General features: G+C 34.3%; 1 protein-coding gene across 5 annotated transcripts in view; it reads left to right on the forward strand.

Moving 5' to 3' along the window:
- NBEA (neurobeachin) overlaps nt 1–23,185 on the forward strand; it is an 816,964-nt gene that overhangs the window by 661,568 nt on the left and 132,211 nt on the right. For all 5 annotated transcript variants that reach the window (XM_016197269.2, XM_016197275.2, XM_087814370.1 and 2 more), the window contains 3 exons: nt 4,140–4,257; nt 4,574–4,676; nt 10,853–10,968. In XM_016197269.2, the coding sequence (XP_016052755.2) occupies nt 4,140–4,257; nt 4,574–4,676; nt 10,853–10,968 (337 nt within the window). The remainder of the gene's footprint in view (nt 1–4,139; nt 4,258–4,573; nt 4,677–10,852; nt 10,969–23,185) is intronic.

Below are 23,185 nucleotides of genomic sequence, written 5' to 3' on the forward strand. Positions count from 1 at the left end.
TATCCAACATTATAAAGAACTTATGTGACTCAACACCAAAAAACCCCAAACAATACAGTTAAAAAATGGACAAAGGACCTGAATAGGCACTTCTCAAAAGAGGACATACAGGTGGCCAATAGGCATATGAAAAGATGCACAAAGTCACTAGTATCAGAAAGATGCAAATTAAAACCGCAATGAGATATTACCTCACATCTGTCAGAATGGCTACCATCAACAAATCAACAAACAGCAAGTGGGGGTTAGGATGTGGAGAATTAATGCAGATTGGCGCAGCCACTGTGGAAAACAGTATGGAGTTTTCTCAAAAAGCTAAAAATGGAACTGCCTTATTACCCAGCAATTCCACTTCTGGGAATATACCCAAAAAAATCCTGAAACACTGATTTGAAAGAATATGTGCACCCCTATGCTTACTGCAACATTATTTACAATAGCCAGATTTGATAGCCCAAGTGTCCATCAGTAGAAGGGTGGATAAAAAAGCTGTGGCACATTTACACAATAGAATGCTATTCTAATGTCAAAAAAAAAAAAAAAGGAAATCTTACCTTTTTTGACAGCATGGATGGACCTGAAGAGCATTATGCTAAGTGAAATAAGCCAGTCAGAGAAAGAAAAGTACCGTGTGATTTCACTCATATGTGGATTCTAATGAACAAAATAAACTAACAAACAAAATATAAACAGACATATATATGCAGACTGATGCCTGTCGTAAGGGAGGGGTTTGAGGGGCTGAGTGAAAATGGTGAAGGGATTAAGCAACAACAACAAGAAAAACCCAACAACTTATAGACACAGACGACAGTATGGTGATTCCCAGAGGGAAAGGGGAGTTGGGGGACGTCTAACAGGGTAAGTGGGGATAAATGATGATGCAAGGAGACTTGACTTGGGATGGTGAACACAGTGCAGTATACAGATGTTGTATTATAGAATTGTACACCTTAAACCTATATAATTGTATTAACCAATGTCACCCCAATAAATTCAATAAAAGTTTTTTAAAAGGAAAAAGAAAGTGTTGGTAGGAGAACTGATAGAAGAGTTTGTTTGTCTGTCTGGATCCAATCAGAAGCGAGAAACCATTTAGCAATTTGAAGAAGGAATGTGTAATATGAATAATTATAATATAAAGTATGACAGGAAACTGGAGTAACAAGGGAATGGTTAGTAAGAAATAAAAAGAACTCTAAACATATATATGTGTTTGGAACAGCATATGAAAGGAGCAGCCACTACCCTTAGAGCTGACGTTAAAGCCAAGGAAAGAGGCCCTCCAGGCCTTGTTGGGGAGGGCATGGCTACTCACTAAATGGTGGAGAAGTTACTCTGGTGCCTTGCTGGGTGAGCACTGTCCTCTGGAAGTTGTTCCTGGGAGGCTTCTCACCAGAGGCACTCTGCTTCAGAACTGGCTGGAACAGAGGGAATGCAGGAGGAAACTGCCAGTCACTGGGTACTGTTTGCAACCATACACTGCAGGAACCAGACAGAGGAGAGGCCCCCACACTTTGCAGGAACCTGCTGAGTGAACACCAGAACCAGGGAGAAAACCCCTTCCTCTTGCATTGCCTCTTCAGTGTCCTTTCCTAACAAAGTTTAACATTGTTCCAGATAGAAAGGAAAAACAAAGGGCACAGATTCATTTTCATAGATCAAGCAATTAATGGTGAACTTGGTTCTGGAAAGCAATAAATTGATAACTGGCATTTTTAGTAAGACATAGAACAGTTAAGCAGTCAAACTAACTTCTGTGTTTGTAAGCAACCTGCCTGCTTTGAGTAAAATAAACTGATAATGTGCTTAATGGAAAGGAATAATTGATCAAATATTTATTACATCATAGTTCCCAAGGAGAAAAATAAGTAAAAATATGAGTGTGTGTGTGTGTGTGTGTGTGTGTGTGTATCTTTATCCTCCTGGCACACTGGTTTCAATATAAGGGTGCCAACACATCTTTCATGGGAAGATCTTCTTTTTTTTGATATTATACTCATTTTACTATCTGAGTTTTTAAGTGGTTTTAAAATTTTTTTTTTTTAGTGAAATAGTGGTCATAATAAAAGATAGTTTTTGTTGTTGTGGCTGTTTTATTTGTCTTAAAATTTTTCCTAATTGACAAAAAAATATATAACCATTTTTAGTATTCTTTCCATTTAAAAAAAATTATACTGGTATATGAAATTCAAATCTGGAAGCCATTGCACCCAACTATGAATTTGTAAATATAAATTGTGACAAGTCACTATTACTCTTTTGTGAAATGTATAAAACGTTTTGCATTTAGAAACTAGAAAACATTTGTAACATTATATTCGACAACAATGGCATATAAACTCATGAACAGAACTTAAATAATAGCTAAGGCCATGCACTTTACTTTTATTGTCTTCACTTAAACTAACCAGTAATAGATACCACTTCTTCAGATACCAAAATTCAGCTGGAGTTAAATAATTTTCCAAGTCCTTAGAGCTAGAAAAAAGGAGAACCAAAATTTATCATTATTATTTCTTTTAATATATCTTTATTGATTTGAGAGAGAGGAAAGGAGAGGGAGAGAGAGGCAGAAACATCAATGATGAGAGAGTCATTGATCGGCTGCAGCCCGCAACCCGGGCATGTGCCCTGACCAGGAATCAAACCCCGATCGCCTGGATCCCAGGTCGAAGCTCAACCGCTGAGCCACGCCCAGCCAGGCGAGAACCAAGATTTAAATAAGAGTCTGATAGGCTCCAAAATGGCTTAGGATTTAAATAGATGTCTGCCTGCCTCCAAAAACCTTCCGGTGTCTAGGGAAAGAAAAAAACTGAATTAAGGAGTTAAAAATGGAATTTTCAAAAAATAAAAAGACCAATAGATTACATATTTTGTGTATGTGTGTACACACACACACATACATACACACACAATTTCTGGAGAAAGGAAATGTACAAAGGAACTTCATAACTTGTTTTCAAAGCTTGAGGAATATCATGTACATAAAACTCAATGACTAGTTTCGATTTTCACCAAAGCAAATATAAATGTAGTAGATTATACAGAGTAAACCAATGCAAGTAGAAAATGTGTTTATGTATTGTTAGTATACATTAGTGTTTCAGGAAGGAATGTGTTTGTTGTAAATTTGACTCTAGTGGTTTAATCAAATATGAACTTACCTGTATTGTGTAACACAAAGTTCACACATATGGGCCATTGCTGAGATTGTTTCAGTAGCTCATTATTAGGGCCAACCTCTACCCGATTCCTGTGGCCTTTCTTTCAGTTATGTGACGCGGCTGCAGTTTCTGCCATCACATCTTTCAAGGAAGAAGGGGACAGGATTATGCTTACTATATATGACTTTTTATCAGCTTTTCTGAAACATTCTTAGCTGACTTTGGTTTTATTCTCATTAGGCAGTGGAAGGTCAAATGTCCCTACCCCTAGTTGTAAGGAAATTTGGGAAAACAAGAAATAACTTTGTCATGATAGTGGCTGAGACCATAGATTAGCCACACTCTGGCCTTGGGGCCAGTTCAGGCTACCCCTGTTGTTGTTAATAACGTTTTAATGGAACACAGCCATGACTGTTTATTTACACATTGTCTGTGGCTGCTTGCATGGTACAGTAGCAAAGCTGAGTAGTCATAACGTACTATAAGCCTGAAAACACTGTTTGGCCTTTTACCAAAAATGTTTCCTGACCTCCAGCTTGGATCAATCATGATTCATCACCTGGAGTTGACCGCATGGACACTTCAGGGATAACTGGGGTTTCTTTAAGCAAGAAAGGAGATGGAAAGAAGGTATTGCAAAATAACCAACAGTTATGTCATGTAACTGGGCCAATTAATTATATACAAGATCAAAAAGTTATAATACATTTTCTGTTTTAAGTCACAGGATCATATTGAACATAAGACTTTTTTGCCTCTTCATTTCCTAATGAACCAATTAAGAAAATTAAGAAAGGTAGAATTTTGCAAATATATAGAATTAAATGATTGACAATGTTGTGATATATAATGAATTCATGAAGATGATCCCTAATTACTGACTTCTTTATAGCACTGCCTAAGATATTGTGAGACTAAATTTTAAACACATATTTTACTAATTGACACTTTCCTTTAAACTATTTATTTTAGGTCCTTGCATACACTGAAGGACTTCATGGAAAATGGATGTTCAGCGAGATAAGAGCTGTATTCTCAAGACGTTATCTTCTACAAAACACTGCTTTGGAAGTATTTATGGCAAACCGAAGTAAGTCCCCTAAATATTTTGAAAGAAAAGGTACTCATGTTTGAATGCTGTTCATTTGCGTGGTGTAATTCTGTCTTGATTTTTTCTGCTGCATTTCTCTCTGAAAGCCCTCAGTAAAACAAAAATTAAAAAGCAGTAATATGTTTAGAAATGTTAATCCAAGATTTCTCAAGGATAAAGTTATACAGAAAAGTGATTTCCATGAAGATATATTACCTTTACAAATAAATGATGATAAGCACTTGAAAATGATTTCTGAAATTGATGGTTTGCTCTCCTGTGCTTTTCTAAATCATATTTTTACTTCTTTTCACAGCCTCAGTTATGTTTAATTTCCCTGATCAAGCAACTGTAAAAAAAGTTGTCTATAGCTTACCTCGGGTTGGAGTAGGGACCAGCTATGGTTTGCCACAAGCCAGGTAATTGTATCATGTTATATGTTATCTATGGGTTTTAGAAAACATATTTCATTTTTAATAAGACAGAAATATTTATAGGGTTATACCATTATAATTATTCTGAGAACCAAGGAATTTTCTTTCTTTACAGGTTATTTGTAGGGAAAGAGCTTATGAAAACAACTATTTTAAGAATGACAGAATAGTTAGGGCATACTTTTTATATAATACATATATAAATGAGGAAGCAAAATATTGATTGAAATCATAGCTGGTATATAATTAAGACATTTTGCTTATGCTCTTACAAGAAACATACTAAAAGCCTCATGATGTTTGTAATTGTAATGCAATATCATATAAATTGTTCTTATAAATATTTCTTCATTAAAGTAATAAAATTCCTAAAGTTTATTGAGATTAATTATGGTGTGGTTTTAACTATGTCCTAAATTTTTAATTTTGGTATTTTTAAAACATCATTTTGAAATCGTATTTTATTGAGGATACTAATCTAAGTAGAAAACAGTAAATTTTGTGTATCACTAATATCAATTAGTCAGTTTTTGGCTCCAAGTGACTGAATGCATGACTAAATGTGCCTTAAAAGATAGAGTTCTTTGCTTTTTAGCTTTTGTTTTTAATATAAAAGATCTGGAGAAGTATTGGCTGAGAGGTTCAGTGATATTAGGACTCTTAGTTGGCCACATACTCGCAAAATAACCACTACTGCTCCAGACACATCTTCAGACAACTGCAATAAAGTAGGTGAAAGACACAATTTCTCTTAGAGCATTTCTCTTAGAGCGTTCATGTTTTAGGAAAGAATATATTTCTCAGAAACCTCCAGCAATCTTTAATTCAAATCCTTTTGGCCGGAATGGGTTCACCCTCCCACCCCTAAAACAATCACTGTCAAAGAGGAGTATATTTACTGGCTTAGCCCAATCATCCCATAGAATTCAGGGAAAAATATACCTCTGAACTCCTTGCTATCTCCTACCTGAAAAAAGTAAGGTGTCTTTTGGCAAGGAAGAAAGAAATAACAGCTTTGGGTAAACAAGTTAAGTCCCTGGGAATTATTGCACAGCACTGTATGGATAGAAAGGAAAACTAATCTTTGTCTGTCTTCCCTTAAGTAGGCTACAGACATTTAAAGACAAGGATGGTGTCTTATTTATCTTTAAATGTATAGGACCTAGCACAGTACCTAATTGTAGAGGTGTTTTTTAAGTGCTACTCAACTGAAATTACCTTGCATTGTGGTGTATCTATTCTCTTTAAGCTTACAGTGTAATAGCAGTTTACTGGCATGTATGCATATGCTCAAGATATTTGCCAGTAGACTGACAAGATTAAGTTAAGTCACTAGTAGCTAATGAAATACTTATATAAAATACAGGTCAAAAGAAAAAAATGCATTTAATCTATCAAGGAAATGAAGTTAGTTTTGCAAAACTCAGTCTTATTGAATCTAAGCTGACTGATGGTAATCACTACTTCCTTTCCCTGGTGCTTACAGACTGTTTAATCATCAATTCAAGCATTTTTTCAAGAATTGACATTATGAACTCATGAGTAGTTCTATTTCCTTTTTAAAAATAATCTGCCCCTTGGCATCTTTCTCAGTGACCATGATTCTTCAAAAATTATCAGTAAGGGTTTCTCAATGACATGTGTGTGATTTCCTTCAATACTCTTCAACTTGTCTGGACCTGAATTAATTCAAAACAGAAGCTCTTTTACTATCTTCCTTACCTATTATGAGTATTATTTTCTTTTTAACCACATTCAGTCTTTTTGACTTTTGGAAAATCATTATTCTTGATAGAAAAAATGGAAACAAAATAGATGTTCAGTAGTTTTGGTTCTGCTGTTACTTCACACAACCGTTCTATCTTAAAATACTCTTTTATTGTTCTTGGTTCCCTGACCAGACACTCAACTCATTTGTAGTTTCTTAATATTTTCAGAAATTCAGTTTGTATAATAGATGGGGGTTAGAAGAACATCTTGGCTTAGATAGACCTGTTATTTACCCACTGGGTAACAGTCACAGAGCCAGGTACTTAGTAAGAACTCACCACATATTAGCTGAAAAAATGAACAACACTAGGGAATAGGAATGGCACTCTCATTTGCTATAAAATTAAGGCAGTATCTTAGCATAGAGATGTTTTACAAATGTCTTAAGATCATAAAGTGAAGGTACTTTGTCAAACTGTAAACACATGAACACTAGGCACATATATGCAAGCATACACACACAGATATAGATAGGCAGGTAAGTGGGTGGGTAAATACACACATACCTCTATAAACTTATGTGTGTGATATGTAAGATCTTTTTATATTTAGCAGATTGTCAAAGAAAAGAATGATGCTGGTTTCTACAAGAAGCCTTCCAGCTTCATAGAACCACTAAGGGATTAATTCTTTGTTTTCTTTTCTTGATATTGAGTTTTGTCAGTTTAAGCAGAGTTTATTGAACTTTAGGAAACTTACTCTAAGCTAAACCCATAAAGAGATTGATTTATAAATAAACAAAAAATTATAAAATCCAAAGGCAGGTATACTGCCAGAATAATTGACTTCACAAATCATTTGGGCTACTTCTTGGGCAAGCCTACCAAAAAGATCAGGTTGTTGCTTAATTAATGAAGACTTAGAACAATGGGAATATTTTTATTAAACTAGCATAGCCTAATGAATGCCCTTTTAATTAATTAATTAATATCCATAGCTATCATTTACTGAGCACTTCTCATATGCCAGGGACTATACTTAGTGTTTTAGCTTATAAGTATTCTTTCCCTTAATTCTTTTTTATTAGGCAGGGACTTATAAACAACAGGAATTTATTTCTCACAGTTCTGGAGGCTGGGAAGTCTAAGATCAAGAAACTGGCAGATCTGTGTCTGAGATTCACTCTCTGGTTCATAAATGGCCATCTTTTCATTCTGTCCTCACATGGCAGAAGGGAGCTCTCTGCCCTTAATTCTTAAAACAACCAAATTTTAAAAACAAGGGGATTCTTATTCAATGTTACAGATAGGAAGATTTTTATTTAGATAAGTTATTTATCTTGCTAAAGATCATAGCTTACTCTCTATATAATTTCTATTCTGTGACCTCTATCAAGGTGACCCACATAGGTCATAAGAATAATACCTTCCCTCTTACATAATGAAGGAAAGACCCTTGTCCATTTTCTGCACTCCATACTGATTACCATTGCTTCATTGATGTATTTTCTATTTTAACCATCAGTACAATAAATTAATTTTGGATTTAATTATATTCTTCACTTACTAAGGATACAGCTGGTTATAGTCATAGGGTCAATTATTTTGAATGGTCACCATTTGTTATGATACTCAATACTTTTTATTTCAGAGTGTAATTTCGCCTTTATCTCATCCCCCAATTCTAAAAGCATCATACTGTAGCCCAAATATGTACCAACTATTCTCATTCAAGCATGTAAACTTGTTATAGGAATTTTGAACAGCTTTATTAATTTCCCATTTTCTTCTTCATGTGACTGAATTAATTTTTTAGGATTACATCTCTCTTTAGCCATTTTTCTGTTACTGTAGATGACCAATAATTTAAATCATTAAGTATGTACTTATTGAGACCCCATTATGCTAAGCACTGCTAAATGCAAAGGATATAACAGTAAGTAAAATAATTTACTTCCTGCTTTCAGTGAGTTTTTGTGAGGAAAGACAGAGCAATAAACAAGAAAAACTGACCTTTTCCCTGAACTCAATAATAATCTTCTTTTCTAAATTTATATACTATGCTCACATTTTTCTTCTACATTATTACATACTCTAAGAATGACATGATAACGTTCTCCCATTATTCCTATCACTTACATCTATTAGGGTGGTTTTTTTTATTTAAAGATTTTTTATTGATTTTTAGAGACAGAGGAAGTGAGAGGGAGAGAGAGAAACACCCATGTGAGAGCAAGACATCTCTAGGCTGCCTCCTGCACTCCCCCTACCGGGCTTCAAGCCTGCAACCTGGACACGGGCCTTGACCTGGAATCGAGCCAGCGACCTTTTGGTGCACAGGAGGATGCCCAACCAACTGAGCCAAACTGGCCAGGGCCCTATTAGGGTTTTTAAACACCTGTCAGGTTTTGTTTGGTCATTGGTTTTGGGGTTTTGGTTGGTAAGAATTATTTCAGATAAGCAATTTTCTTCTTAAATTGTCTAGTTTCAAAATGTCAACAGAGGAATTCAAAACTTTATTATAAACATAGCATTTAGCAGTCTGAATGTGCTGCAATTAAGAACTTTAGTCAGATTAGGAAGAATGTGATTATAATAGTAACAATGCAAATTGAAGTAAGAATATGGTTATAATAGTAGCACAGTAAAAATTTGGCTAAGCATAGTTTACTAATTATTTGATAATTCAGAAAACATTTTAGCATGTTGTCATGAATCAGGGGAATATTTATAATGTAAAATAGTTATGTGGGTGAAAGTGGACCTGGGACAATTTTGAATGATGGTGCCAGTATGGATAAAATGTGGAAGTCCTTTAGGTAACTCTGTGAAAATCATATTATAAATTAATTGAAAAATGCACTGAATTATAAAATTAAACTTTGAAGTATGTATGTCATGTAACATTGAAATTAAGGGAGTTATTAAGACTTGAGGATCTTTTGGAGTCAATAGGCCTATTATCTCAAATATATATAAATAGGTAGGAATAATGTGTGACTAGACTGCTACAATTTTACTTAGTTGATAGCTTAAACATAGAGTTATACATAATTAATCTTAAAATCCTTAATTCGGATTTGAACTTGAGATAACAAGTTCCATCCCATCCTACTTCCTTCCTTCCTTTTCCTTAATTAACATATACTTAGCTCCTACTATGTACAAGACAATGTCTATTAAGATTCGATTTGAACAGAAATATTTGATAATAATACATGAATGAAAAAAATAGTCTTAATTTCATAGTTCCTAACCTGGGAGCCCTGGATGTCACAGTGAACTCATAGGGGCGCAGCAGGACATTTTGTAGTTTTTAGGGAAACAACATCTGTCAGTTACCACACAAACTCTTAGCTGGAGTTAGTTTTAAATTTCAGCATTAGATAGCACTGTATTCTTGACATCTCAGCTTTGTGAAACTAGGTTTTTGGGGTTGCAATTGTAAAAAACAAGTGCTGCATGAAAATTAATGTGGAATAAGAAATACAGGTGGTGGCATCAGATAGGATTTCCAGGATTAAGAAACAGTGCAGTGCCTAACAAGTGCACATCCCTTTAGTAATTGTGGTTATTAAAAAATAAAATAAAAATGTTACTTTTCTTTCAAAGCGTATTATATTTTCACACAGCTACTAAGTTTTTAAGACTTAAATATTTATTAAGTTATTTAGACCTAAGTACTTAATAAACAGAACTGTTAGGTGTTTCTCTTGGGCTGGGGGCACCATGAAAAACTTCCTGAGACACTAAGGGTAGCATGAATTGAAAAAAATTAGGAACCTCTATCTTAAGTGGTGATCATTTTAGAAACTCATCAGCCTTATCATACTTTTACAAATACAGCCAGTTTTCATTATTTTTTAGATAAACACATTGAATATTGAGAATTTCATAATTTACGCAGATTATCCTAATTTACTCCCTCAAACTATTCCTATATCTCTTCTGAATTCATACAAGTTCCCAGTGTTTTGTTTTGTACATCATCAGAGGGATATGAACTGTATGGGTAGAGACTGTGCATGTGGGCACACTCTGTGTGTGGAGCCATTATTATATAAGGTTTAAGTCAAATGCTTATTGGCTGATACCAGACTACCTACCTACCTTCTTAGCATGGAGTAGATTTACTAGATTGTTTAAAAGATACTTTGACTTATTTTGAGTATAGGTTCACATTTTTGGTATTGTTTACTTGTAAAATACCCATTTGCACCCATATTATTCAAATAGGCACTTTCATATTGGTTTAACCTGCGTAACTACATATCTGCTCTATAACAGAGTTTTCAATACCATTAATATCTACAATTGAAATATTTTGTAATTTATTAAGAAGGATAAACCATGGATATTTTAAATTATTTTAAATATATTAGTTTATATTGTATTTTTAAAAAGTCATGAGTTAAAAGAGACTATGTTTGTTACGGTTTGCTTAATTGCTAGGAGGATATCACTGGCCACTCCTCGACAGCTTTATAAATCTTCTAACATGACTCAGCGATGGCAAAGAAGGGAAATTTCAAACTTTGAGTATTTGATGTTTCTTAATACTATAGCAGGTAAGACATCTCATTATTTAATCTCATAATATGTTTATGTTCATCAAAATCATGGGTAATGTAACTTTATGGAATACATGTTCCTCTTTGGAATTCAAATGGAGCATTAAACTAAATATTGAAGCATTCATATGAATTGTTATCAGAAATTATATAAGCCAGTACCAAGGTTTTAGATGCATTTATTGTTGAACAGTCTTTCCCTGCTATCCTCTTCTATTTTCTTTGCTGAAAGCTTTGTCTGAAAGTTTATTAGAGTCAACAAACCATTGCCAGAGAGTGACTGGAAATAATAATGGGAAAATGTAATTTCACTACTTTGTCATTCTGAGCAATAGCAGCTAGACAGGAGAATAACAATAGGATTCTGCCTAGTACAGATGTAACCTGGATTAAGGCATGATTTGGTTACAGTGTGTGTGTTTTTTCTTAAAAATCTTCAAATAAAAATATAAAATCAAATTACATTTATAAATGATGAGTAACTGCCATCAACCTCGGCAGTACCATGTTTATAAATTTTAAAAAGGTAAGTGGCTTTTTTTCCCTGCTAAATCAGTGATTGTCAGTGGTTAAACATCTCTGAGATTTAAGTACCTCTTTCCTTTTTTCCTAAATTAAGCCTCCAAAGTCCTTATTTATGTTGAATTGCAGTTTTCTTTTGTAAACAGGGGCTACTAAAATTTTTTGCAATTACATGAATTTAACTAACTACATTATTATTGTTCTGTTATGATTGCATGCTCAGAACCATGAATATAGAGCCGTGTTCTCTGAACTATCGCTTAAAAGGATTACTGTGTAATATTATTCTTTATAAGTCTATTATATATATGTGAATATAGATACTGTAGATATATACTAATTATGGATGATAGATATGTATTAAATAGATAGGCAAAAGTACTCAATTTGTCAATAAAAAGGGATAAAAAAGTTTGAAATGTTTTGCATTTTAATCATTTAATAAATATTGTAATGTTAGTGCATTTACTAATAAGATACTAGTGGTAGAACCAAAGTACTATTTTATTAAATATATTAAATTTTATTGTATATTTTATATACACATCTGCATTGTATACATATATCTTCTGATATCTTCGTGATATATTACATATATATTCCTATATCAGTTCACATTATATATATATATATACACACACACACACACACACACACACACATATATGTGTATATCTTAAACATATTTACTAGTTCAAAGATAAAAGGGAAGTATTATACTAGTTATTAGCACATATAATTTACATATATAAATAGAAGAAACAAATATCTGAAATGTAAAGAAGTTAATTTCATTAGCATGTCTAGGTAAACAGCATTATATAGTAGAAAGAACATAAGTTTCAATGCCAACGGGAAGAGGGGTAGAATTTCAGATCTACCAACTTTTGTGTACTAGAGCATAGGTGGAATTCCAAGTTTTCACTGTATCTTGGACTTTTAATCTTTCAGTAGTCATGTTTAATATGTTTGCATCTGTTTTAATAACTAATATATTTGACCTTTTACCATCATGCTTTATACTATTATTTTTAATGTTTTCTTGCTTTTATGTATTGTTTGGGGGGTTTTGATCATATCGATAATTTTTTGCCCATTTTTTAGTGATTTAGAATGTAGGCAACTTATAATTAATTATCCTAGAGATGTGTTTAAATTTTTTACAACCCTTTAAAATATACTTCATTTTTTAACTCGAAAATGAACCAACATTTTAAATCACTCCTATGTAAAATAAAAATATTAATTCAATTACCTCCTCATTCATTGCTTATTTTTTTAATATAATTTACTACTCAGAATCCATATTATTATTAAAATCTTTTTTCTGAAGTTCATATATTTTTGCATAAAAAGAAAGACTTCAGACTATCAAAATGTTCTTGTCAGCTACATAGATCTTTATCTGATTTTTCAGGATAATGTTCTTTTTCCATTCTTCTGCAGTATTTTTCTATATTCCCTGTGTTAGGATTTTTGTTATCTATCTATCAAGATTCATTGTCCATATGTCATAAATGGGCATATGACTTTTTTCGTTGGCTATGCTAGCTATCTGGAGCTGTTGGATGTTAAACTGGAAGACAGGGTAATAAATCTCATGCCCAGCTCAGTTTCCAGTTGAGCTGGAATTCCTATTAAACAATTCTGCTATTCTAAGATGGGATTTTCTCTATCTCTGGATGGGGTGTTATCTAGTTCACTGCTTTAAAGGACTCTTCTAGATTCCATCCCTTCCCACTACATTTTACCTGTGTCAGATATATTTTCCACAATATGGTACAGTACCATCTATAACCACCATTCACTTCCTGCCTGTTGATTTCTGGGAATTGCTCTATCTAGCTTTAGAAAAATTGCAATCGAATAGAGAGAACACTGTGATCCCTTATGCAGCTGCACCTGAGCAGTATAGACTTTTTTTCTGGTTGGGACAGTCTTTGGGGATTCTAAGCCAGAGCATGTAGATCATGAGGGAAATTTAAGTGTCTCCTTACTCTCTTTTGAATAATTGTGTCTGTTTTATTTGATGACATAAAGAATGTATAAGGCACTGAATTATTTTTAAAGAATATATTGGGTGTTTTCTTTACAATAATTATAACTAAACATTAAAGCCTGTCTACTATAGAGAGTAGGATAAAACATAGAAATAGGGACTCCGAGCACTTACAACTTGGTGGGAAATGAAGTATACATAAATAAGACAGCATTTTAAGACAACTGTATTAAGTACTGAAAAGTGCTATAAATAGTGAATGCTACAAAAGCTAAGCAGAGTGGAGGAATTTAAAAAATGTGTTTGGGGAGAAAAAAAGCAGAGCTTTACAAATTTCTGCCAGCTGGATATGTGTGATGGTTTAAGTGGACATGAGTGTCACATCTTGGCTAAAAGCAAAGCATAACAGGAGATAATATTGGAGCTATAAGTAAGAACCAGATTGTAAAGAACCTGATCTTAGACTTTTAGGAGTTAGTATAACCATTTGGAGTCACAGATTTAGAGGTATTGATTATAACCAAGAGATCATGGAAAGCTTCTCTGAGGCAACACGAAAATTGGAAATTGAAATATGAGTAAGAATTCCCTAGAAAGTAAGCAGAGGGCATTCCAAGAAAAAAGAAAATGTGGGATGAAGAGTTGAATTCCAGTAGTGGCAGCATGTATATGAGAGAGAGAGAGAGAGAGAGAGATAGATAGATAGATAGATAGAGAGAGAGAGAGAGAGAGAGAGAGAGAGAGAGAAGAGTGAATAACAGAGAGACATATGATGTCATTTTACAAAAAGTAGAAGTCACTATAATATGCTCCAGGTGAATGGTTGGCAGTGTCCCCTGACCTATAGTATTAGTATCAGTATCTGAGAAATTGTTAGAGACGTAATTCTCAGACTCCTCCTTGAACCTACTGGATCAGAGATTCTGGGAGTGTGGCCCAGAGAGCTGCATTTTAACTAGTCTTCTAGTTGGTTCTGATGTATAATATTTGAGCACCATTGCTCAAGCTATTTAAGATCTAATTATCAGAACAGTATTTGCATATAAATATATTTAGAACATGCAAGAAAGCATGCAATTAAGTGCAATTACCTATAATAAAAGTTTAGAGAAGTCAGAGATTAGGATGAGATAGTCTAGTCAAGGGGAGCTTCATAGAAAAGATGGGCTTCAAATTAACTCAAAGGATTTTGTTGTACATAGATGATTATCCTGGCAAAATGAACCTTTATACATAAGTAGAATAATAATTGGAAAAGGTTGTGAATATAAACATCCTGAGATACTGTTCTTGGTTATAACCCTGCTAATTCTTCCCTTGCCATCGTCCTGAAGTTTAAGTGGGAGTGCCAGTTTGCACTGAGCACCAGCATTGAAGATTTGGGTGATGGTTTCATAGACAAGCTTCACTAAAGCCAAGATTGAGTACTTGTTAAGGAGGTAATTAGAATTGCCTGTTTTCCAGTCTTGTGGGGAACAGTGTATTATTCATTCATCTCTTATTATTGGAACACTTTTCAGAGTTCTCTGAGGATCCCAGAATAAAGGGCCGTTTAAAGATGTCCAATTGTACCAACATCACTTTTACTAGCATGGGTTCCACTAAATAATCATGTTACATAACACAGTTTTAAGGATTCATTTATTGTTCAGTGCATACTTATTTAAGTCAGTTGATTGAAACGTAAGATTTATCATTTCTTGAAAGGGTATTAGTATTTATATTGACAAATTTCCTAAGTAATCTAAAGCCAGAAATGGTTGGTGTATACCTTATCATAGTCTTTTTTAAACATATCTTTAATTATTCCTAATATCAAGATTCAGAAAAAATAAATCTTTTTATTGTTTCTTTGTTTGATTTCATTATTACTTTTTGAAACATTTTTAATATTGATGTCAACATTGAGAAAAAGTAGCAAATAGTTGTTAACATTTATTGAGCAATTTACAGTATTCTAAATATTATTTTAAGTGCTGTATGTGTATTTACTCATTTAGTCCCAACAATAACCCAAAACTTAGGTTCTATTTTTATCCTCATTTCACAAATGAGGTAATAAGGTACAGAGAAGTTGAATAACTTGTCTAAGTTACAGAGCTGATAAGTGATGAAGTCAGGATTCTAATTTGGCTCTAGAACTTGACTCAACTATTGTATTATACTGCATCAGATACTTATGGCACCATTCAATTTCACCTCTAGTCATTAGCTTTAATCTACTAATTGCCTTAAAAACCTAAACAATTAATGTTTTTAAACAATTTCATCAAAAGAAGATTTGAAGAAAAAAAAAGAAGAAGCTTTTGAAGTTCATTTACTGTCATGATTTGTGCAGATACTAGCAGATACTAGAAGTGGGCCCAGAATCATCTCTAATGTAGAACCTGGTACTGTTTTCAGCTAGGTCTCAGATCCAGAGAAACAGACTCTAAGGCAAAGATTTGCGTGCAGGAAGTTTACTGGAGAGTATCTTTGGAATTAATATCTGTGGGGGAGCGAGGAAAAGTAGGACTGGGTAAGAAGAGAAATTGAACCCCAAGGTAGTTGCTGCAAAGACCTCAGTAGATCTCACAGGGAGCCAGGAACTGGGATAGTGCTTCAGAGTTGTCTTGCCTTGAGGCAAGGTGGTCAGGCCTTCATGACCTCCACTAGACAGTAATTAGATGTAGATATGGGACCTTGGGTTAGAGTCTCTCTTCTGGTGGTGGGGACTCCTGGAGAGGGACTTGGCTGAGCAGCACCAGCCACAACACTAGCAACATAGCCACTAACCCAGCATCCAGGAAACTAGAAGGCTAGCTATCATTGGGCCCCATCCTCAGAGCTCCTGATTCAGTAGGTTTGGGTGGGGCTTGCATTTCTAACAAGGCTCCAGGTGATGCTGATGCCACTATTTCGAGAACCACTGCATTTCACCTATATTCTTTAAAAATCCTGTCTAATAATTGTACTAATCTTCTGTAGCATTCACATCTTCTATAACACTGTCTATATCACACATTTTGGCACTTATGGTAGTGTGTCCTTAGCATTTTATGTCTTTAACTTATCTTTCTAATGAGATCATAAGGTCACTATGAAAAAAGTGTTGCTCAGTAAATACCTATCAAATTAAACTGATTTAATATTTATGCTTCTTAAGTGTTTGCTTGGTTTTGTAATCTGTTATGTGAATTCACTAAAATTGCTGGATGAGGGATCCTGTAAATTTCCTGAGTTAAAGAGAAAAGTTACAGAATTGAATCTGATTGAGGAGCTGAAACAATCTTTTCTGTCTACACATTTTTAAAAGTATAGGTCAATGTGATGGAAATTTACATTTTCTTTTTTTAAAATTTATCTTTATTGTTGAAAGTATTACAAATGTTCCCTTCCCCCCCAACATTGGTCCCCTCCCTCCTGCACCTCTCCCCCCAGGCCTTCACCAACTATGTCTGTGTCCATCGGTTATGCATATATGCATAGAACATAAGTTCTAAGGTTAATCTCTCCCCACCCACCCCTGCTTTCCCTCTGAGATTTGTCAGTCTGTTCCTTGCTTCTATGTCTCTGAATCTATTTTGTTCATTGGTTTATTTTGTTCATTAGATTCCACATATGAGTAAGATTATGTGATACTTGTCTTTCTCTTACTGGCTTATTTCACTTAGCATAATAGTCTCCAGGGCCCACCATGCTGTCTCAAAGAGTAAGGGATCCTTCTTTTTTACAACTGCATAGTATTCCATGGTGTAAATGTCTGAGAAGATGCTTGATATGATTTCAGTCTTCTTGAACTTGTAGAGGCGTGTTTTGTGTCCTAACATGCGGTCTATCTTTGAAAATGTCCCATGTGCACTTGAGGAGAATGCATATTCTGCAGCTTTGGGGTGAAATGTTCTGTAAATGTCAATTAAATTCATCTGATCTAGTCTGTCATTTAAAGTCACCCTTTCCTTGTTAATTTTTGTCTGGAAGATCTATCCAGTAAAGTCAGTGAGGTGTTTAAGTGCCCCACTGTGCCTGCATTGCTGTTGGTCTCTCGCTTAAAGTCCTCTAGAAGTTTATTTGTTTTTTCAGCCTGTGTGAGTCTTTTGTTGTGAGGTGGTCTCTTGTAGACAGCATATATTTGGGTCATGTTTTCTTATCCATTCAGTTACTCCATGTCTTTTGATTGGGGAATTTAATCCATTTATATTTAAGGTTATTATTGATAGGTACTTATCTATTGCCATTTTATTTCTTTATGCCTATGTTTCTCATTCTATTTCAACTTATTACAACAGTTCCTTTAACAGTTCTTTCAGTGTTGGTTTGGTGGTGATAAACTCCTTTAGACTTTTTTTTTTCTGGGAAGATCTCTATTTCACCTTCTATTTTGAATGATAGCCTTGTTGGATAGAGGAATCTTGGTTTCAGATCCTGATTTTGCATTACCTTGAGTACTTCATGCCATTCCCTTCTGGCCTGTAGAGTTTCTGATGAGAAATCAGCTGACAATCTAATGGGAGTTCCTTTGAAGGTAACAGATAGTTCTTCTCTTGCTGCCTTTAAGATTCTCTCCTTGGTTTGAATTTTTGGCGTTTTTATTTATTTTATTTTATTAAATTTATTTGGGTGACAGTGGTCAATATGAACATATAGGTTTCAGGTGTAGGTTTCAGTTACAAGATCTGTATATTGCTCTATGTACTCCCCAACCAAAGTCGTATCTTGTCCCCTCACCATATACTAAGACCCTGTTCACCCCTCATCACCCACAGCCCTTCCCTCTGGCAACCACCAAAATGCTGTTTGTATCCACAAGTTGCAGTTATATATCTCACATATGAGAGAAGGCATATGGTTCTTAGCTTTTTCTGATTGACTTACTTCACTTAGCGTAATATTCTCAAGGTCTATCCATGTTTTTGCAAATGGCAAAATTTCATCCTGTCTTATGGCTGAATAGTTTTCCATTCTGTACATGTACCACATCTTCTTTATTCAGTCTTCTATCACAAGACATTTTGGTTGTTTCCTTGTCTTGACTACCGTGAATACTGCTGCAATGAACATGGGGGTGCATATATCTTTACAAATACACCTTTTCAAGTTTTTCGGGTATATACCCTGGAGAGGGATTACTGGGTCATATGGTAGCTCTATGCTTAATTTTTTTAGGAATCGCCAGACTGCTTTCCATAGTGGGTGTACCAGTCTACATTCCCACCAGCAGTGAATGAGGGCTCCCTTTTCCCCACAACCTCTCTAACACATGTTATGGCTTGTCTTGTTGATAATAGCCACTCTTAGCAGGCATGAGATGGTTTTGACTTGCATTTCCCTAATTGCAACATCTTTTCATGTATCTATTGGCTGTTTGTATATATTCTTGGGAAAAGTGTCTGTACAGGTCTTCTGCCCACTTTTTGCTTCAGTTGTTTGTTCGGTGTTGAGTTTTATGAGTTCTTTATATATTTTGGAAATTAAACCTTTGTCAGAGCTACTGTTTGCAAATATCATCTCCCATCTGTTCGACTGCCTCTTTGTTTTGTTGTCAGTTTTTTTGCTGTGCAGAAGCTTTTTAGTTTGATATAGTCCCATTTATTTTTTCTTTTACTTCCCTTGCCTTTGGGGGTCAAGTTCATAAAATATTCTCTATGACCAAGGTTCATAAGTTTGATACCTACGTTTTCTTTTATGTAACTTATTGTTTAGGATCTCACAATTAGGTCTTTGATCCATTTTGAGTTGATTTTTGTACATGGGGAAAAACTGTAATCCGGTTTAATTCTTCTGCATGTGGCTTTCCAGTTTTCCCAGCATCATTTATTGAAGAGACTGTCTTTACTGCATTGTGTGTTTCTGGCTCCTTTGTCAGAAATCGTCTGCCGATATACATGTGATTTTATATCTGGGCTCTCTGTTCTGTTCCACTGATCTGTCTGTTTTTGTGCCAGTGCCATGCTGTTTTGATTATCATAGCTCTGTAGTATAATTTGAGGTCAGGTAGCATGATGCCTCCAGCTTCATTCTTTTTTTCTCAGGATTATTTTGGCTATTCTGGGTCTTTTGTGGTTTCATACAAATCTGAGGAATTCTTGTTCTATTTCTTTAAAAAATGACATTGGTATTTTAATGGGGATTGCATTAAATCTGTATACTGCTTTGGGTAATATGGCCATTTTAACTATGTTGATTATTCTAATCCATGAACATGGGATGTTTTTCCATTTTGTTGTCTTTTTCAATCTCTTTTAATAATGCTTTGTAACTTTCAGTATATAGCTCTTTCATGTTCTTTGTTAAATTTATTCCTAGGTGTTTTATTCTTTTGGATGCAGTTGCAAAAGGAATTTATTTTTTCATTTTTTTTTCTGAAGTTTTGTTGTTGATATACAGGAAGGCAATGGACTTTTGTACATAGATTTTATATCCTGCAACTGGACTGTATTTGTTTATTGCTTATAATAGTTTTTTGGTGGAGTTTTTAGGGTTGCAATATGTGGAATCATGTTGTCAGCAAAAAGTGACAGTTTTATTTCTTACTTCCCTATTTGGATGCCTTTTATTTCTTTCTCTTGCCTTATTGCTCTGGCTAGGACTTCCAGAACTGTGTTGAATCAGAGTGCTGAGAGTCAACATCCTTGTCTTGTTCCTGACCTTTCAGTTTTTCACCATTGAGCATATTATCTGAGAGCATATAAGGCCATTATTATGTTAAGATACTTTCCTTCTATTCCTGTTTTATTGAATATGTTAATCATAAATGGATGTTGTATCTTATCAAATGTTTTTCTGTATCTTTTGATAAGATCATATGATTTTTATCCTTTCTTTTGTTAATGTGGTATATTACAGTGATTGATTTACGTATGTTGAACAATCCTTGTGCCCCTGAATGAACCCCACTTGATGATGATGTATTATTTTTGATGTACTGCTGTATTCAATTTGCTAGTGTTTGTTTAAAATTTTGCATCTGTATTCATTAGAGATACTGGTTTTTAGTTTTCTTTTTTTGTGTTATCCTTGCCAGGTTTTGGTATTAGGGTTATATTGGCCTCATAAAATGTGTTAGGATGTATTGCCTCTTCTGTAGTTTCTTGGAAGAGTTTGAGAAGGATAGGTTATAAATCTTCTTTGAACGTTTGGTAGAATTCACTGATGAAGTCATCTGTTCCTGGGCTTTTATTCTTTTGATAGGTTTTTGACGGTTGTTTCAGTTTCCTCGCTGCTGATCAGTCTATTTATATTTTCCAATTCTTCATGATTTAGTCTACAAAGATTATATATTTCTAGGAACTTATCCATTTCTTCTTGGTTATTGAATTTGTTGGCATATAGTCTGTCATAATATTCTTGTATGATCCTTTTAATATCTGTGATGTCTATGGTGAGTTCTCCTCTCTCATTTCTAATTTTGTTTATATGGGTCTTTTCCCTTTTTTCATTAGTGAGTCTAGCCAGGAGTTTGTCAACTTTGTTAATCTTTTCAAAGAACCAGCTCTTTGTTTTATTAATTTTTTGTATAGTCTTTTTGTTCTCTATTTCATTCAATTCTGCTCTAATTTTTATGATTTCCTTTCTTCTGCTTTTATTCTTCTTTTTCAAGTTCTTTAAGATGTGATGTTAGGTTGTTTACTTGGTATTTTTCTTGTTTCTTGACATAAGCCTGTGATGATATAAACTTCCCTCTTATTACTGCATTTGCTACATCCCAGAAGTTTTGATATGTTGTACTGTCATTCTCATTTGTCTCTATATATCTCTTGATATCATCTTTTGTTTCTTCTTTGACCCAGTCATTTTTTAGTAGTATGTTGTTTAATCTCCATGTGTTTATGGGTTTTTTTACTTCCTTTTTGCAGTTGATTTCTAATTTCAAGGCATTGTGGTCAGAGAACATGCTTGGTATAATTTCAATCTTCTTGAATTTGTTGAGGTTACTTTTGTGATCCAACATATGGTCTATCCTTGATAATGTTCCATGTGCACTGGAAGAATGTATAATCTCATGTTCTGGGATGAAAGTCTCTGTAAATGTCAGTTATGTCCATTTGTTCTAATGTGTCCTTTAAGGCTGATATTTCTTTATTGATTTTCTGTTTGGTCGTTCTATCTAGACCCGCCAGTGAAGTATTAAGGTCCCCATCTATCATTGCGTTTTGATCTGTTTCTCCCTTTAGTTCTGTCAGTAGCTGTTTTATATATTTCAGTGCTCTCCGGTTGGGTGCATCTATATTAAGAAGTGTTATGTTTTCTTGATGTAGCATCAAACTTTATCATTATATAGTGTCCATCTTTGTCTCTTGTTATCTTTGGTATCCTGAAATCTATTTTGTCAGATATAAGTATGGCTACACCTGCTTTTCAGTGGATGTTATTTACTTAGAGAATCATTTTCTACCCCTTCACTTTAAATCTACCTTTTCTTTGCAGGGTCGATGTGTCTCTTGTAGGCAACCTATGGTTGGGTCTTGTTTTTCAATCCAGTCTGCTACCCTGTGCCTCTTTATTGGTGAATTCTGACCATTTACATTTAGGGTAATTATTGATGTATCAGGATTCCCTGTAGCCATTTTATCTTTTGTTTTCTGGTAGCTCTGTGCTTCCATTGGTTCTTTTCCTTTGTACTTCTCTCTGTTTTCATTTGGTGGCGTTTCATACTTCTTTCCTCTACATCCTCTGTTTTTGAGCTATGTGTCGTCGTCTGGGGATTTTTGTCTGTGGTTACCATTAGGTTTATAAAAAATAAAGTTGCATACATACAATAATAATTTTTGTTTTGAGTGCATCTGATGTTCATTCTCCTTTGCCAGTTCACACCTCTCCCCTCTCTCCCTTTATGTTTTTGTTGTAACAAATTAACCCTGTTTATGCTGTAAGTTTTTGGTGATCTTACTCATAGTGTTGTGACTTTATGTTCTTTGTTTTAGGTAGAATAACTCCCTTGAATATTTCCTACACTGGAGGTTTTCTGGTGATAAAATCTCTCAGCTTCTGTATGTCTGGGAATGCCTTTATTTCTCCTTCTTATTTAAGGGACAATTTTGCTGGATACATTTTTTGTGGCTGGTAATTTCTCTCTTTCAAACGTTTGAATATTTGATTCCACTCTCTTCTGACTTGTAGAGTTTCTGCTGAATAGTTGGTTTAAATTCTGATAGGTTTTTCTTTGTAGGTCACTTCTTTCTTTTCCCTGACTGCTTTTGAGAATTTTTTCTTTATCATTGATTTTTGACAGTTGTAATACAATGTTCCTGGGATAGGGCTTCTTTGAATTGATGTAATTAGGTGTTCTGTTTGCTTCTTAGATTTGATGATTTAATTTTTTTTCATAGGTTTGATAAGTTCTCATCCACTATTTGTTTGAATAGACTCTCTGTTCCCTCTTCCCTCTCTTCTTCTTCAGGAATGCCTATTATTCCAATATTGATGTTTATGATGGAGTCAAATTGTTCTCGTAGCCCTCTTTCATTTTTCTTCATGCTCAGGTCTCTCTCTTCTTCCATCTATGTCATTTCTAGATTCCTATCTTTGATATCACTAATTCCATGATCTGGTTGACTCTGTTTTCTATGTTCAGTAGCTCATTCCTAATCTCCTTAATTGAGTGCTTTATTTCCAGGATTTCTGTTTGGTTCTTTTTTAATGTTTCAATCTCTTTGGTAAAGTGCCCATTTTGTTCACTGATTTGTTTTCTGAGTGCACTGAATTGCCTGTCTG

The sequence above is a fragment of the Miniopterus natalensis genome, chromosome 2 (assembly GCF_054644295.1).
Source record: "Miniopterus natalensis isolate mMinNat1 chromosome 2, mMinNat1.hap1, whole genome shotgun sequence".
Classification (NCBI taxonomy): domain Eukaryota; kingdom Metazoa; phylum Chordata; class Mammalia; order Chiroptera; family Miniopteridae; genus Miniopterus; species Miniopterus natalensis.